This window comes from Lontra canadensis, unplaced genomic scaffold, assembly GCF_010015895.1.
Source record: "Lontra canadensis isolate GAN:19392208 unplaced genomic scaffold, GSC_riverotter_1.0 scaffold1, whole genome shotgun sequence".
Lineage (NCBI taxonomy): Eukaryota > Metazoa > Chordata > Mammalia > Carnivora > Mustelidae > Lontra > Lontra canadensis.
Genome location: NW_022630995.1, coordinates 4404702 through 4422744, shown reverse-complemented (window position 1 = coordinate 4422744; position 18043 = coordinate 4404702). Strand labels below are relative to the sequence as shown.

The following is an 18043-nucleotide window of genomic DNA, read 5'->3' as shown; positions in this document are numbered from 1 at the left end:
TCAATAATTCCTTGCTCGAAGTTGAACAGACAATTACAACTTTATGTTAGCAGTCTTCTCACCATGACCAGATGGTCAGTTCTTTTAGGGCGAACACTGCAAAACCATTCTTCTAACGTCTGAGCACTTGGCACAGTTATGACGCACCACGTTTAAAAAATGTAATTCAGGAAATAGCCAGTGAGCATGTGTGTTGGGCAAGATTCTACTTGAGCTTCTGCTGAGGCGGCAAAAAAAGATAGAGGAGGTCCCTCACCCTCCAGTGTGCTCTGTTGGACGAGACAGGAACCTCTGCCCATAACCACTGATGAGGACAGAATACAGCAAGTATTTTCAGAACTGTGTAAACCTGGTGTCCTAGAAGTTCAAAAATGGGAGAGGCTGTGTTAGGTAGGAAGATGCACAGTGGTGGTGTTTAAAAGTCCCCTTACAGGGTGCCCGGGTGGCTCAGTCGGTTAAGCGTCTGCCTTCGGCTTGGGTCATTGTCCCGCGGTCCGGGGTTCGAGTCCCACATTGGGCTCCTTGCTCAGTGGAGAGCCTGCTTCTCCCTCTGCCTGCTGCTCCCCCTGCTTGTGCTCTCTCTCTCTTTCTCTCTCTCTGACAAATAAATAAAATCTTTAAAAAAAAATTGGCCCTTGGAAGCAAAGTTTGAGCAGCCAGAAATGGTGTTACTTTCAAAGATGGGAATGGCACGTGGGCACATTCAAAAAATAGTGAGTGGGCAGGTTTAGCTGAAGCTTATATTCTGAAATAGGAGTAGATGCGGCCCATGGGTAGACGGAGATCTTACGCGGTTTTCAAAGCTGGGATGAGGGATCCTTACGTAACTCAGCAGGTGTGGAGAGTCACTGCAGAATTCTGAGCAGGGAAGGAGAGTGACGTTGATCCAGTGCTAGCAGATGGACAGGAAGAAAGCGAGGGGAGCAGTGACAATGGGTCAGACGTCTCGCATCTGGCCCAGTAGGAGGTAGTAAAGCTTCCCCTGGAGGGGCGGTCGTGGGGATGGGAAGACGAGAACCACGTGAGAGATCGTACCCAGCGCCCAGTAAACTATGTTCAGTCAGTAGCAGTTGGTGGAGAGTGGGAGGGAGGGAAGGATTTGGGGGGCAGAACCTGTAAAACGTGGCCGCCGAATGGACCTGAGGCTTGGGAGACACTTGCCGGATGAGCCGTCTAAAGGTGGAGTTGTCTTTGTTTCCTACACCGTAGAGGCACCGGTGGTTTGCATCCTTTGGATTTCAGGTTCCAGACCCTTCCTTCATTCAGCCGGGGGAGTAACAGAATAGGGGACGTACTCACCGGGCTTCTGCTCTCTCTAATATCGGGGGTCAGACCATGAGCAAACAAGACAGATAGATTGGGTATCAATGGCTACGCGTATTTTGGGGGAGAAATAAGAGCATTCCAGGGTGCAGGGAGCAAGGGGGTGAGGGGAGAACTCCCTGTTACAAGGTGACGTTTGACCAGACGTCTGAGGAGACTCTGGGCCCCGCCACGCTGCCGTTAGAAGGAAAGGGAGTTGCAGTCAGAGGGATCGTGGGTTTAACACCCGAGGTGGGATCTGCCTGGCACCTTCCATTCCAGAGGCAGAGAGACCAGCGAGTGAGAGGGCGAATGGGAGGGCCTCTGTGGGGAGGCGGGCTTTGAGGGGCGGAGGGTAGCCTGGCAGAGGAGGTGACGGGGCAGACCGCGGTGACCGTGAGGATGCTGGCGGACCGGGAGGTGTTGTGAGTGTCTGGTGGCGGGTGTGGGGAAGGTCGGAGAGATCGGCCGAGATCCCTGGTGCACAGGAAGCCAACACTTCGTCCTGAAGTTCTGGGAGAAGAACGCACATCAGCACTCCTAAGACCTTGGCTGCAGAAGATATTCGATAACTAATTCATGAGCTCATTGCTTCTGCCAGAATCCCGTCAGGCTGCTGATTGTATCTCGGCAAGATGAAAGGCCAGACCCGTGGCTGCTGTGCGGGGCAGCTGCACCTACGCTCTGCAGCTCGAAAGCACGGAGCCCCCAGCAAGGCACTGTCGGCCCGGCTGCGGGTGCCTCCCCGCCGCACTCGTCTTCGGCCGGGGGCTGTGGCAGGCTCCAGCGCGAGGCCGCCTCCCTTACTCCTGTTCGGTTTTACAATCTCAGCCTTCCCTGGGCTTGGATTCGGGCTGCCGAGACCAGTCCGGGGCTGCCTAGGGAGAGACTCTCGTGGGGGCCACACTTCTCCCTTCTCTTGGGAAGGCGCCTCCAAAAATAACGGGAGCGCTCCCCCTCCCCGGGACACTACCCGGCACCTGCCCTTCGCCACCAGGCCGGACTTCCCCACCGCCCCCCCGGCTCACGCCCCCGCCAGGTTTTCTGAAGCCCCCCTTCCGGTCACGCTCTGTGGCCAGATCCGAGGAGGCCGTCCCCTCCCCTGTCCTCTCGCGGACCCTTCCCACTGCGGATGGAACCCGCTCTCTGCCCCTCCTGCCCCGCCAAGCCCGTTCCGCGTCCTTTCTGTCCTTCCTTTGGCCAGAATTCTCCCCTTCCCCGTCTGCCCTAAGTGAGAACATAGTCATGAACTTGATTGTTTTTAGTTGTGAAAAGTGTCCCTTCAGAGGAAATGCACAGTGACCCCTCGCATCCCTTTCCTAAGGCAGCGGGCGCAGCTCAGAGGAGGGACCCCGCGCCTCCCCCTTCGCCTCAGTGGGTGAGGAGGGTCCGCGGGAGCCGGGGGTGGGGGGGCGGCCGGTGCTTTCCCGGAGGAGCGAGCGGACTTCAGGCCTGTCTTGTGTCTGACCGGTTGGGGCCTCTCGGCTGTGTCGGCTTCCACAGGCCTCACATACCCTCTCACGGGGCGGCTCTGAAGTGGACCCGTTCACGTCTGTCTCAGTCCGTGGGTCGGACGGTTGTTCCTGTCAGACAGACGGGGAAGGCGTGCAGATCCCGTTTGCCTCCCCCGAGGAGATGCAGGGCGCCACATGCCTGTGCAAACTGTGTGGAAGACACACCCGGGCCTGCTGCCTCTGCGGCGCCGTGTGTGCCCTTGTCAAGGTTGCGGGGCCACAGCCTCACGTCAGGGACTCTGAGGGCCGTTTTTTTCTCGTGGCATCGGAGTAAGAAGTTACATTATTAGGATAGAGCTAAGCCTCTGAAGCAAAGAGACCCAAGCTGCAGTGTCTTGCACAAGAAGTTAATTTTCTCTCACAGAAAAATCCAGAGGTGGGGGCCCCGATGGCCTAAATGGCTCAGTGAACCCCAAGATGAGGCTCCCATCTCGGGTCCAAGTGACTCCTGTGACTGTTGTCATTTCCCAGCCGGCGATAAGGGACAAAGGCCAGGGGAGCCCATGCCGGTGTCTGTGTTAGGAGGATCGCGGCGGATCGCGTATCAGCCCCGGGCAAGAGGGTGGTCAGACGCCGCCGCGAGGTGGCTGGGGTGGGACACCCCACCTGGCATCCGGTGGCTTAGCTAACGGGGAGAAGTTGTGTGTCAAAGTCAGGGAGGAGGAGAGCGCGCTCCGGCACGACCCCGGGTCTCAGCAACCCGAACACTCGCTGAGCGGCTCCTGCGGGAGAGGGTTTGTTTGGGGAGAGGGACACGCGCAGATGGACACGCGCACACGTGCCTCCGCGACAAGACACAGCATGACAGGACGGTGGCGAGGTCCGCCTGAGAGAGGCGTGGGGGTGAGTCAGGAAGGACGCCTCAGAGGCGTTCCTCGGCCTCTCTCAGATGGTGACACCAACCGGAAGAGGAGACACCTTTGGGTTCTCCCCAGGAGCAGAGAGATACGAGTGGGCTGAGACTCCCGCGACACGGTGCCACGGACTGGGCTACCTAACAGAGGACACGTGTTGTCCCACGGATCCGGGGCTGGACGTCGGAGGTCACGCTGTCCGCAGCGTCGAGATCCCCCCTGAGGGCCGTGAGGGAGAACCTGTCCCAGGCCTCTCCTTGGCTTCTTAGAGCGGACCGTCTTCGCACTCGTGGGGCGCACTCCCTGTCCCTGTCCGCATGTGACAAACTCTCCCCTCTTCTAGGGACGCTCTTCAGATTGGGTTGGGGCCCAGTTCAGTGACCACGTCTTAACCACGTGCATAAGCGATGATCCTGTTTCCAAGTAAGGTCACAGCGTGAGGTACTGAGGGGCGGGACTGCAGTGTATGAAAGGGGGAAATGGGGGGACGAACGGCACAATTCGTCCCTCACCAGGAGGCTTTGAACAAAAGCTGGAGCAGAAGAGTGAGGGTCTCCCACCGCCTGAGCCTGCGCCGGGCCGCGGGCCGCGTGCATGGCGCCGTCCCCGGCTCTGCAGAGAGCAGGAAGGCCAAGGCAGTCGCCTCACGTCCTGCTAGGAAGGCAGTTCCTTCAGGAGGCGGCCTCCGTGCACGCTTCCCTGAGCCGGACTGAGCTTTCTGCAACGGGCTGGCCCTCCGGGGGAGCTGGAAAACGGACAGGGTCGATGGGCGGCTCCGCGGTACGGCCGGACTCAGAGCTCAGCCAGCGGCTCGTAACGGAGAGCGTCCTCCAAGCGACGAAAGTCCTCCAGCATGTTTCAAACGGTAGCGACCCGCCCGGACAGGCAGGAGGGACAACGTGTTATCAGAAACGCCATCTCGGTGCTGAGCAGCTTAAGTCTTCCAATACCCAATTAGCAAAGGCTCGAATATTTTTTTAAGTTTGCAGAGATGGAGAATCTGTGCTCAGTGGGACCTCTTAGAGAGCGATCAACTGGGTTCATTCACCAAGCATGTTGTGAGCACCTACTGTGTGCCAGGCGCTGTTGTAGGTGCCCAGGGGTGAAGAAACAACAGAAGTCCTGCCCTCTTGAAGCTTCTGTTGTAGATGCCATGGCCCTCGTTACCCTCTGGCACGAAGTTAGGGACATCACTTAAGTGTTCATATTAAATACCTCATCAAAATCAGTACTTCAGACAAGAAAAATGCTACAGCCAAAAAAGTATTCTAGAAGAAATGATTCAATTAAAAATATTACGATGGTGATATTTCAGGGTGGATCCATGAGTGGCTTTTGGGATTCTTTACCACATTTCTGCGTTTTTCACGTTCTCTTTAATAGGCATGTGTTACTCTTATATTGAAAAAAAAAAAAAATTAAAGGATAGAAGTAAAATCCAAGAGGCTCCTTGCCCAGCCTGAAAAGGTTAGATGAGTTGTACAGAAAGTATTCCTGGCAAGCATTAACTTTGGAGCTGGACAACCTTGAGTTTCACCCTGGTGGTGCCCTTGTACTCGCTGTGTGAGACCTTGAGTAGGTCACACTGCTTTTCTAATTTTACTCGTGTCATAATATAGAAAAATGGAGGTAATATGCCAACCTTGACCTCCCAGAACAGTTAAAAGAGAAAACTCAGTAGGTATAAGCAAGCCTGAAACAGTGTTCCTCACATGGTAGGTGCTCAGTGTTGGCTAGGTTGAACTGGGAAGATCAAGCCTAGAGCTCTCATATGCTCCTAGTGGAAATAGAAAAATAGAAAAATATTTTATAAATATAAAATGTATATTTATATATAAATATTTATAATAAATATTTATAATATGTTATAAATATTTATAGTAAATATTTATAATATGTTATAAATATTTATATAAATATATATTCATATAAATTTTATATAATTTTATAAAATATAATTATATTTATTATAAATATTCTATTTATTCTTATATTATTTTATTTTATATAATTTTATTATATTATTTATTATAAATATTTAATATTTAATTATAAATATCAAATATTTATATATAAATATAAATATACATTTTATATTTAAAATATATATTTATAAAATTTATATTTATAAAAATTTATAAATTTATATTTATAAAATATAAAAATTATATGTATATATATTTATAAAAATATAAACTTTAAATTTATAAAAATTATTAAAAATTTATATTTGTATTTATAAAAAATATAAAATCTATATTTATAAAATAGTTTTAAAAACCCACTTAGCTTGCAGTTTCCTAGAAAGTAGAGCAGGTACCCAACATATAGTCCCACCATTCCACTCTTAGAGATTTATCCAAGAATAAAAACTTATGCCCATACCAAGACTTGGGCACAAATGATGATAGCCGCTTTATTTGCAGTAGCACAAAACTAGGAATGACCTAAATGTCCAACAACAGGTGAGTGGAGAAAAAAACACGTTGTTTGTTTGACACATTGGTTGTATGACACAACCATATGATCGAATACTATTCGGCAATAAAAAAGAAAAAAATTATTCAGGCATGCTGCAATATGGGTAAAACTCAAAATAATTACGTTAAGTGAAAGCATGCATAAAATAGTATATATTCTATGATTCTAATTTGAAAATAATTACAAAAAATCCAGCCAATCTGTAGTTACAGAAAATAATTGTTTTGTTGCTTTGGGATAGGGTAGGGGACAAGGAAGGGAAGAATGGAAGAATTATAGAGTGTCGGGAAATTTGGGGGGTGATGGATACGTTCACTATGCTGATTAAGGTGATGGTTTCACGGATGTGCCAAAGCTCATGAAATTGTGCACTTTAAGTATGTGCAATTTATTATATGTCAATTTCTTCTCGATAAGAAATGTTAAGAAAAGATCAATTCCAAACCTTGCTTTCCAAGAAGGAAAAATCTATCACGTTTCTTAATCACTCCCAGACTAACAATGCGTATAAAGGGAACAGGGAAGTGGGTGACCAGTTGACTGTGAGAATCCAGACAAGTATTTCTCCATGAGCTGTGGGGATAGATTCACAGCAGGGAAAGAGATTTAAACTTCTCAGTGCAGACAGTCTGAAGTTATTAAATTTTTAAAGAATGTATGGATTTCTGTCTAGATCCACAAGACAAAGCGTTAAGACAGGGGGCCGTATTTTTTGCCTGTCAACAGCTGATGTAGTAAGCACAGAAATATCAAATGCCTCCTCATCAAAAGAAAATAATGCCCCAATATTCAGAAGGCTGTTGTATCTAGGTAACAAATTTCAGATGATAAAGAGAGTTGCAAATGTAAACCATGCGGGTTGATTTTTTTTTTAAGAAACATAAAGCCAGTGATATTGATGTCCCAGTTAAATGTAGAACAGTCAAAGTGGAATCTCTGTTTGTTTGTTTTGTAACTCAAAAGCCAAACTGGTTTTGCCAGGATTAACAGTAATAAGTAATATGTCCCAGGAAGCAGCAAATGAATTTCAGGACCAAACCAAAGGACTAGATTCAATGGATTAATAACCCAACACCCAGAATTGGAAAGAGGGAATTTGCACTGAGGGAATAAGAGATGTGGTTTTGTTTCAGTCTTGGCTGGCACAGACCATGAGCCACAGAAGCCCTAAGACAGAAGCAAGAATTCTGGGCTGTTTTGCTAAATGTTGCGGGACATTTAAAAACATAAGATGTTACTCATTTGTGAGCTATGTTGGCATTATCTAAAAATCACTTGAGTTTTTTTTTTTTAACTTTTAAAACAAGTCTGAAAAAAATTTAATGTGCATCCTCTTTATTCATGCTATGAAAGGATGCTGGTGTTTTATTTAGGTCACTTAAGAGTTGAGATAGAATGATCGCGCCAACCCCACAGTCATGCAGTACGGTTTTGTAACTGCCAGCCTGGCCCAGGTGGTATATGAGAAGCTGGAAATCATAGACCAGAGAGATGAAAGGGACCTTGCAGAATATCCAATGAAGTCATGGATGCCAGGCTCACCAGTCACAGAGAAAAGCTTATGTGTAGCCAAGCCCAAGACTCCAGTGTTCGAAAGCAAAACCATCACACAATATTAAAAATTAGGACAGGTTTCCAAAAAGGACTATGAGGCCATGGGGGCATATAAAACTTAGGAGAGAGGAGTTTGGAAACTAAGGCAATGGCTCTACATTTCACAGATTTGACCTGCATACATAAACCCCCAGAGAAAGGAGAGGAACATTTATTGAGCACCTGCTGTTGGCTTGGCGCATAGCAGAAGCCAGATAATTAAGTTAACACGTGCTCCCACGGAACATATGCTGTGGTAGGGAAGAAGATACACAGACGACTCTAGCACAAGTTCTCAGAGAAGCACTTAAATGCTATAAAAGATATACAAAGGGCTCCGTCTCGTGAGAGCGTGGCATTTCTCTGGCATTAGAAGTATGGCTAGCGTTTGGACATCCTTTCTCTGGTTCTCGCTTCCCCTTCTGCTAGGTACCCAGATTCGTTCCTTTACTCAAGCTGACCTGACTTCACGCAACATTCAGTACGTCCACTCCAGCGACACCGAGAAACACTCCGACGCCTTCACCTTTATACTCTCCGATGGCATTAGTGAGGTAGGCAAGGCACTCCGTTCCCTCGGGGAACGGGTTCTGATTCGGAAGTCTTCTTTGAAGGGAGTGTGCAAAGCAACTCTGCAAGCTTCACTCTCCCCTGCTCTCACCCAAAAATAGTGGAGAGAGAGCACCTACCTTCTACTTATGTGGGTGCCGGGGACAGGTGTCCCACCTGCACTTTCTGCCATTTAGGTGACCCAGACTTTCCATATCACCATACGCCCTGTGGACGATTCGCTCCCTGTTGTACGGAACCTGGGCCTGCGGGTACAGGAGGGTGTGAGGAAGACCATCACTGAGTTTGAGCTCAAGGCGGTGGATGCAGACACAGAGGTAAAAGCAATCCCCTCGGTTCCCCGGCTGAGTGAGGGCTGATCTGTCACACTGGGATTCTGTGTCCCCGGGGGTAGGGCAGAGTAGCGAGGTTAGTGCAAGCATTCTTGAGAGGTTAGAAATCAGAGGACACTGTGGCCTTCTGGAAAAGAGAAGCTAATATATTTGAGATCGAATTGTTTTTAAACCCTTTCTGAACTCCTAGATACATTCATTCTCTCCCCTGATTACCGGGAACAATCCCTTAACATGCTGATTTTTTTTTTTTTTTTTTTTACGTGATTCATAGAAAATTAGATGACCTTTCAGCCAGTTTTTTATTCTTTCTTATTGAAGCAAACAAGGGTTCGGGGCACCTATTTGTTTTTCCTATCATTTACCTCCTTCATTCAGACTTCTCTGAATGACAATGGAATATTGCGATTTGCACTTCCTCCAAGAAGTAGGCTTTATTCAGTAAAACAGGGCATGTAGAGACTAAACTCTTATTCTCATGATGCTTTCAGAGTCTAACATTCTGGCCTGACTTAGCTCTCACAGAGGGCCATCGCCTTGTCCGTTAGTTCTCTTCCCCTTCCCTTTGCCGGCACTTGGTCTTTCACTTATTCTCAAAAATGCTGATCACCTGGTACGTGCCAGCCTCTGCTCCGGGTGCTAAGGACAGGGCTGTGAACACACCCCAGCTCCAGCCTTAGGGAGTTTTCAGCCTTTGGTTAGGGGAACAGTCAAGAAAGAACATGTAATACCATGTCGGAGATGATGAGGGCTGTGAATTAAAAAACAAAGCAAGGTAAAGGAGATGGAGATTGGAGGTGCGTTGTTTTAGACGGATGGTCAGAGAAGTCTCTGAGGAGCTGATATCTGAGCAGAGATAACATGAAGTGGAAGCAAGCGATGCAGTTATCTGAGTTACTCTCGGAGCAAAACCAGGAGCACAAAGGCCCTGTGGTCAAATGTGCTTGGAGCCTTGCAGTCACAACAAAGGAGTGCAGAGGCTGGTAGCGGGGAGCAAGCAGGAGGAAAGAAGGCAGCCAGAGAGGAACCCTGCCACCAGGTCACAGAGGAGGGCCTCGCTGGCCCAGATCAGGCCTTTGCATTTTATCCTAAGTTGGTGGCAAGTCACTGGGAAGGCTTGAGCGTGGTTTTCTGCATCTTTTATTTTCCTTCTGTGTCTCACCCTCGAAGCTGCAATTAGAAATGGGGAATTAGCTTCTGTTTGATGCATATGGGATTCTATATATGAGAATTTTGGAAAAGTGTTGGGGGGGGAGTTGGGAAGGAAATGAGTAGTTATAAAAGGTCTAGCTCCTATCACCCTAGTAGAGGTAAAAAAATTCAGTTTTTCCCCTATGACCCCTAAAAGACAAATTTAAATGTCTTGGTCTCACCCCAGAAGGCACCAGAACGTTACCCAATACAGTTTCTCTCCTTACTTTTATTTTTGATATGTCTAAAGAAAATGCAATTCTTACTTCATAAGCGTCTTTGGGTTTGACCACCCTTGGCTGTCTGCGGGCCGTCCCTCACAAGTCTGGTTTGGGGCGCCTGGGTGGCTCAGGCAGTTAAGCGTCCGACTCTTGGTTTTGGCTCGGGTCACGATCGCGGGAGCTGTGGGATCGAGGCCTAGGTTGGGCTCGACGCTCAGCAGGGAGTCTGCATGAGGCTTCTCTCCCTCTTCCCCTCCCCCACCCGTCAAATGAATAAATAAATCTTCCGAATCAAAACGAATCTGGTTTCTGTTACAAACTCCCCTTCTCCCCCTTGACAGGCCGAGTCTGTCACGTTCAGCCTCGTGCAGCCCCCACAGCACGGCAGCATCGAGCGGACCACCAACGGGCAGCGCTTCCGGCCCGCGTCCACCTTCACCATGGAAGACGTCTACCAGAAGCGGGTTAGCTACAGCCACGATGGCAGCAACTCCCTCAGCGACCGGTTCACCTTCACCGTGGCGGACGGGACAAACCCCTTCTTTATCGTTGAGGAAGGAGGAAAAGAGGTGAGGGGCAGACGGCCGAGAGAGAGGCGGAGGGTGCCGGAGGTTGTCCAGAAGCCGAACGGGGCATTTCTTAGCCGAGAATAGCATTGTTTTTATTCTGTCTCTCATCGGGCCTGGGCAAGTTGGTTAAGTTCTCCAAGTCTCAGCTTTTCATCTGTGAAATGGGTACGACGCCAATCACCAGCTTCAGTTAGTCTGAGGATCAAAGGACACGACGAAGGGTGATAGTGATTGTTCCTGTGACGGTCATTATTTCTCTTTTCCCTTTGGCCCACCGTTGACTCGCTTCATCTTTCTTTCATCTAATTCGAGTAGCTAATCTCAAAGGATTGTAGATTGTCTTTCTCTTTTATGTGTGCCCTCAGCCAGCCAGAGTTTTTCAATCTCATGAATAACAACCTGGTTAGGAGTATGGCTTTCGCCTCTGAAAGACACTGATTTAAATTCTGGTTTTCTAACTAGCTGAGATGTCTGTAAAATGGGGATGGCGTCTGTCCCTCTGCTGCTCATCGAGCACTTGGCCCAATGCCTTACACAGGCAACGTAGGGCTCTGGCTGTAATACCGTCATATGTCACCACCGCTGTCATCGTTTTAGGACCAGCTGGTGAAACAGGTGAAGGTGTTTTTCCCTTGAGTTCCTGCAGTTTTTGTCAGAGCTTTCCTTCCCTAAGAGAATCGCTCCCTTCCAAGGTTCAGGTGTGCGGAAGAAACTTGAAGGCGGCCTCTCCATCCTCATCGCCACCGTTTTTCCTCACTGCTTCATTCCTCAGCCGGGTCTCCGGGGTCCTCGCCCTCCTCTGGCAACAACAGCGCCTGCGGTGAAAGGTGGGCCCGAGGACCCACCCGCACTCGCAGGTCCGTGTCTGGCTCAGAAGCAGTGTGGCTGAGCAAGTGCTCCCGCCCTGCTGTGTTTCTGGACACCAGAAGGGTCAGCCCCTCAGTCCTGTGCGGTCCTTTCCTATCCGGAGGATGACTGGGAATGATTCCTTTCTGGAAGCAAGATCCCCTGCATCCTCTACCGACAGTCCCAACAAAGGTCACTGTCTGCTGGCCCAGGTGTCCGTGAGACGGCTCTTGGGATCTCCTGCCATTTTGGTGTCCGCACTGCTTCACCACCTGGTGGCTCGTTGCTTTTATTTTTTCTCTTCTGAACCGTGGCTGCTCCCCCTTCATTTGACTTTCAGAAGAGAAGAGATTTCAGGATGAATCAGCAAGAGGGCTTCCTCTCTGGTAAACATAAAAGGTCGTGGTAGATCTCCAGAGGGACTGTACTATTGTTGAAATGGAAATTATTTAGGAGGGTTGCCGAAGACTGAGAAGCCAGCATCTCGCTGCCCTGCGCGCTGGCGTGTGCCTTATCGTCCCAGAAGCAGAGGTTCTGGGCCGGACTCGCCACATACGTGCCATGCGTGTGTGTACATGTGTCTGCATGAGAATGGAATTCTAGACCAGGTTCTTTTCACTGGTCCCACAAATGCTTTCCTCTGCCCCTCCCCCCCATATGGACAGTTGTCTCGCAGAAAAAAAAAAAAAAAAAGGAAAGCAAATATCCTCCCAGGAAATTTCTTCTCACACCTGGCAGAATCCCACCTGGAGATTTTGACATTAGCATGTGAATGGTAAGGTCAGTCTGCCTCTCCTGAAAATTTGGACAAGAGTTATTGAAAGGAAAATACTGTTTGCTGTTTCACCTCAGGGCAATATTGAACCCATCTAAGGAATGCGTGGGTATGGGAAAGTCAACTTTTCTTCTCACATTGTCCCCACTTGATCAATCAGCGTTCTTTGTGCCTCATGCCAAGGGTGATAAGCAATGGACACTGGCAGGGCTGCCCATTCTGAGGTGCCAACAGATGTCAGGAGATCCAGCTTTGTATGTGGTAGGACATGACATATTTCAGATGTCCTTGAATGATGACTTTTCTCTTTTGACTTCCCCCATAGGTTAAGACAGCAGCACCTCAGCATTTCCAAGTAGACATCCTCCCGGTTGATGATGGCACTCCTAGAATTGTCACCAACCTGGGGCTCCAGTGGCTGGAGTACATGGATGGCAAGGTAAGGCCTTTCCATCTGCCACACTCACGTGAACCAATGTGGGCTAAGTCCTTATTTGTGACCACATGGAGATAGAAGCCCAGTTTAAGTCATGTTTACCCCCCCAAGGGAGCTGATTTTCCTAAGACTGGCAAGCTCCATGAGTTTGGTTAGGATTGTATATAGTTTGAGATGTTCTTACAAAATGACCCCCGAAAGACAGAAGTTCGAACACGGTAGAAGTTTATTTTTTCTCTCACATAGGCAGTGGCAGTAAGTGGGCAGTCCCGGGCTCTGCATGACCTTTCAGAGACCAGATGCCTTCTGTCTTATTCTGACGTCCCTGGGTTGTTGCTGTTGACAGCACAGTCCACACTCCTCAGCTGTTCTAGGGATTCCCGCCCATGGGCAGAAGAGAACGGAGAAGCAGAGGGCAGGGAACTTTGGCTGAAGCCGGTGACCCGGAAGCCAGACACATCACTTGTGCTCAGTGTTCTGAAAAGAGTTTGGTCCTATGGCCCCGTCCGTTGCATCGCAGAGGCTGGGAATAGAGTCTCTCGCTGGCTTAGCTCCAAGTTTGTTAACCAGAAGAAGGGGAGGATGGGTTTGGGGGAATATCTGCAATATGGCATAGATGGGAAAGAAGTGGCCATTTTTTAATCCTCAGAGGACTTCTAGTTTAGAAATTCCTTTCTGCTCCTAAATCCCAGTGTTTTCATTTTAAGGTAAGCCACGATTCTTACCGGGTGACCTGTCAAGCATTAAATCCGCATCCTCGCCCAAACACACATACTTCTCCAGCTCAGGAACTGATTTTCCTTTTGCGAGGGGCATTCCCTCTAGGATGTGGATTTTCTCATCTCTGTGGAGCTGCTCAGTCGTCTGTATGAGCAGCGGCTATGCGGTAGCTTTCTGTAGAACTGGTTGGGGGTTTTTAACTTACTACAGCTTCCTCTCATCCCTTATTTGGTTTTCTTCCTCATATTCAGAGCCATCCCATTCCCTTAGCAACATTCTCTAGATGGTTTTCTACTTCTCCCTTCTATCCTACTGCAATGACTCTTAACCAAGGTCAATAATGACCTTTCTTTTGCCAAGTCCAAAGGTCACACAGCTGTGCTTATTTTACTAGATCCATTATTTTTTTAAAAAATATTTTATTTATTTGACAGAGAGATCACAAGCAGGCAGAGAGGCAGGCAGAGAGAAGGGAGAAGCAGGCTCCCTGCTGAGCAGAGAGCCCGATGCGGGGCTCGATCCCAGGACCCTGGGATTATGTATGACCTGAGCCGAAGGCAGAGGCTCAACCCACTGAGCCACCCAGGTGCCCCTTACTAGATCTATTATTATTTAATACTGTTAACCACCCTCTTTTTCTTTCAGACCCTTTTACTCTTATTAAATGTTTGTTGAATGAATGAGTGAGTGAGTGACTTACAATTTAGCCAGTATATTTGGGCAATATCAGGGTATCATATATTTATCTTACTCAATTTCAAGAATTGTGATTGGCTATAACATGGCCACATTCTCTGTATTTTATCATTATTTCAAAGTTCAAACCTTCCTTAAAGACCAAACTCAAATCCCGCCACCTCAAATCCCTCCTCCGATCCAGATGGAATTAATCTCTCCCATCCCCAAAAGTATACAGTCCTCTTTGTATCTCCCGTTACAGCTCTTGCCACAACTACCCGGCTCACGAGCCTTTCTTTTCCAATGAAGTGTGAACATCTCAAGGACAGAGGCTGGGACGGCTGCAGTCCTCGTGGTCTCTTCCATCCTGACAGAGTTTTCCAGCAGTAAATGCACTCAGTAAATCATTGTTGAACTGAATTAATTCTGAGTCAGAGGGTCTTGGTCTGGCTTTATTCCCACCTCAGGAATTAAATTTAATGGGTTTCTATTCCAGGCAACCAACTTGATCACCAAGAAGGAACTGCTGACCATGGACCCAGACACAGAGGACCAGCATCTTGTCTATGAGATCACAGCGGGCCCCAAACACGGCTACGTGGAGAACAAGCTACAGCCCGACAGAGCTGCTGTCACTTTCACACAGGGTGAGGAGAACCGGAGATGGGAGCCGAGAGATGGGAGAAATCGCTGCTAACTTTCCCCGCCTCCCAGACGTTTCTCACAACCACTTCTAGCTACTTACCCTCAAGTCACTTATTTGCAAACAAATAGATCATTTAGTGTCTAACCATCCAACTTCGGATTTTTACTTCTCCTGATTTCTTTTTCCTAATATTCTCAGTTATGGCAAAAGGAAAACAAAATTGTCTTTACCATGCCTGTTCAGTTCCCAGATTGTTGTAGGTTTTGGCGAGATTTAGTGGAAAGATCCTGTGATGTTGATTGGTTTTCTTCTTCTTTTTCTTAATTGAAGCATGGTTGACACCAATGTTCAATTAGTTTCAAGTGTGCAACATGCTTGGTTTTCTTTCAAAACAAAGAACAAAAACAACAACCATGCTTTATGAAATGTCTGTGATCCTTTGTGGCTTAATTTTATTCTTGAAGGGTCATGGGTTATTTCTTAAGTCTTCAGCAAAGAAATTAAAATCACCAGGGGTATATTACTCAACAGAAATATTTTCCTATTTTGAATCACATCAAGTGGACCATTTTTTATTTTAGTAGTCTTTTTTTTTTTTTTAAGATTTTATTTATTTATTTTTCAGAGAGAGAGAGAGAGTGAGGGCACATGCACAAGCAGGTAGAAGTGCAGGCAGAGGCAGAGAGAGAACAGGCTCCCCACTGGGCAAGGAGCCTGATGCGGGACTCGATCCCAGGATCCTGGGATCATGACCTGAGCTGAAGGCAGCCGCTTACCTGACTGAGCCACCCTGGCATCCCTGTATTTTAGTAGTCTTATAAGCATGTCAGACTCTTCCAGGCTTCTTTTGCGGTTGGACCTGACCTTGAACAGTCATTGCAAAAACTTCCCCTTACAACTCATGCACCGTATTTCCCTCGTCTCCCTGTTCCCAGTCTTGTGTTCTCTCCTAGAAGAGAAACTTTAATCGGTGCCATGTGCACGGGCTGTTTTAATTCAACCCCAGCTTCTCATAGTAGCACATACCTTCAAAGAACTTTATTTGGAAGGAAGTAGGGGTGAGTGTGAGCATGTGTGCCCAAGGATGGAGTCAAAGACTCTTTCCCAGCTCTCAGATTTGCCTTTAGAATTCCAGAGAGACTCATTAAGGTACTTTTTTGCCATGATCCTGGGATTCTTATTTTACAATAACATCGCGGTATTTCCTGGATAAAGACAGCTCTTTGTCACACGGAGCTATGGGGTTTTATTTTAAAATCTGGCAGACACACTTACTTATTTTTAAGATTACTATCCCTTTTGGTTCCTGGGAAATTAAGTTCTGTCTACAACCCATTAGAAGAATAAGCTGGGTATGTCAGCATGTAATCTATGAGGCTGTCTTTCCCTCCCCGGGTTAATTCATACTGTGTTTTTTCTCACAGAGGATGTGAACTTGGGATTGATCCGTTACGTGTTACATGAGGAGAAGATCCGTGAGATGATGGATAGTTTTCAGTTTCTGGTGAAAGACAGTAAACCCAATGTGGTCAGCGACAATGTCTTCCATGTTCAGTGGTCCCTCATCAGCTTTAAATATACCAGGTACAAGGGTTATTGGTGTTTGTTCTTGAGAAGTGAATCAGGCAAGCAGAGGAGATCAGATCAAAATACGTGGGGGTCTGCTCTGGTCATCTGATGATGGTAGTGGCAGGAGATAATGATAATAAAAATAATTAATATCACCAAATGTTTTTTAATACTAAACGTACCGGGCACTTGACATACATCGTCTTGTTTAATACTTGCAATTGTGAAAGCAGCGCTGTTGTTGTCCCGGCAAGAACAAAGCAATGGAGGCGGAGAGAGGTTAACTAATTTACCCGAAGTCATATAGCTAATAAGCAGTAAAACTAAGACTGAAGCTCAATGATCTTAACCATTGTGCTGTACTGAGTCTCCTACAAGTTTTTTGCTTCAAGTTTTCAAAGGTAATCCACTATAACTGATAAGGAACAAAATACACATTCAATACTGGCTGAAAGTAGTCACTGACCCATAATAAGAGCTTCTGGGCCGTACCCTCTACATTCTCTGTTCTCGGGCTTGTGTTCTCCCCTAGCTCCTTTGGTGTTCATAGGATTATATGTCCTTTGGGCAGATTCATAGCTTAATATAGATACTCTCTAAGGATTTTTTATAGTCTTTGGGGTGGGGGGGTGGTGTTGAGAGGCAAACAGACACCAGTTTTGGTAAAGGAAGGCAAACGCAGTACTGATTTTATAGGTCACATTATAACTAGGATTATAATTTTGTGGTGCAGATAATTCTTTAAGTCTACATTTCAGAGACTCACTATTCTAAGAAAGTAAGTTCATGATAATTCAGATGAAAATTGGAATGGAGGTGGGGGGATAACATACAAACTTGATTTCATGTGCCCTAGACCTGGGCTGTCCACTCTTATTCACACAGACTCAGAGAATTTAGTGGAATATTATATTCAGTGTGTGTGTATGTATGTGTGTATGTGTATGTGTATACATATATAGATGTATATATATACATATATAGACGTACACCCACACACACGTACATTTTGCTGTTATTTCCCTCTTGTTTGTATCTCCTTAACAATTAAATAAGTGGACAGTCTGATCACTTTTTCTGGACAGCCCGCCAACGTTTAATGGGCTGACTCGCACAGAGTGTCCCGGAACCGGCACTGAGGACTGACCCGTCAGAGGCACTTTGCTGGCAGCCCTCACCGCAATAAGACAGAAGCCCCAGCCCAATACTCAACCTCAGTGATGAAACACAAGGCCCAGCTCAGGCCCCACTCGCTCATGGACAGTTTGTCTTCTACCTGCCGCAGCAATACAAGCGCGTAGCAGCAGCTAAGTTAACCCTCTGCCCTGGTCTGTTTGAGCTGTTCTGACAATGCCACAGCCTAGATGGCTTATAAACAGCACAAATGTGTTCCTCATAGTCCTGGAGGCTGGGAAGGCCTAGCTCAAGGTGCTGACAGATTCGGTGTCTAGTGAGGAACCTCTTCCTGGTTCAGAGGCAGCTGTCGTCTCCTTGTGCCCCACGTGGTGAAAGGACCAGGGAGCTCCGGGGGACCTCTTGCCTCAGGGCACCAATCCCATTCAGGAGGGCTCTACCCTCATGACCTAATCACCTCCCAAACATCAGCACATTGGAGGTAGGATTTCAACATGTGAATCTGGGGCACGCGGTTAGTCTGTAGCACCTTGTCACTCCCCAGTGTCACAAAGCTCTGTTTGTCTAAACACCTTTGTTCCCAGGCCCCATTCTTATGTTCTTGTCCCTGCC

General features: G+C 47.4%; 1 protein-coding gene across 1 annotated transcript in view; it reads left to right on the top strand.

Moving 5' to 3' along the window:
* Positions 1 to 18043, top strand: part of FRAS1 (Fraser extracellular matrix complex subunit 1) — a 399170-nt gene that overhangs the window by 328128 nt on the left and 52999 nt on the right. Inside the window, exons 48-53 of the mRNA XM_032883154.1 lie at positions 8174 to 8298; positions 8491 to 8631; positions 10400 to 10627; positions 12574 to 12687; positions 14579 to 14729; positions 16153 to 16312. Coding sequence (XP_032739045.1) covers positions 8174 to 8298; positions 8491 to 8631; positions 10400 to 10627; positions 12574 to 12687; positions 14579 to 14729; positions 16153 to 16312 — 919 coding nt within the window. The remainder of the gene's footprint in view (positions 1 to 8173; positions 8299 to 8490; positions 8632 to 10399; positions 10628 to 12573; positions 12688 to 14578; positions 14730 to 16152; positions 16313 to 18043) is intronic.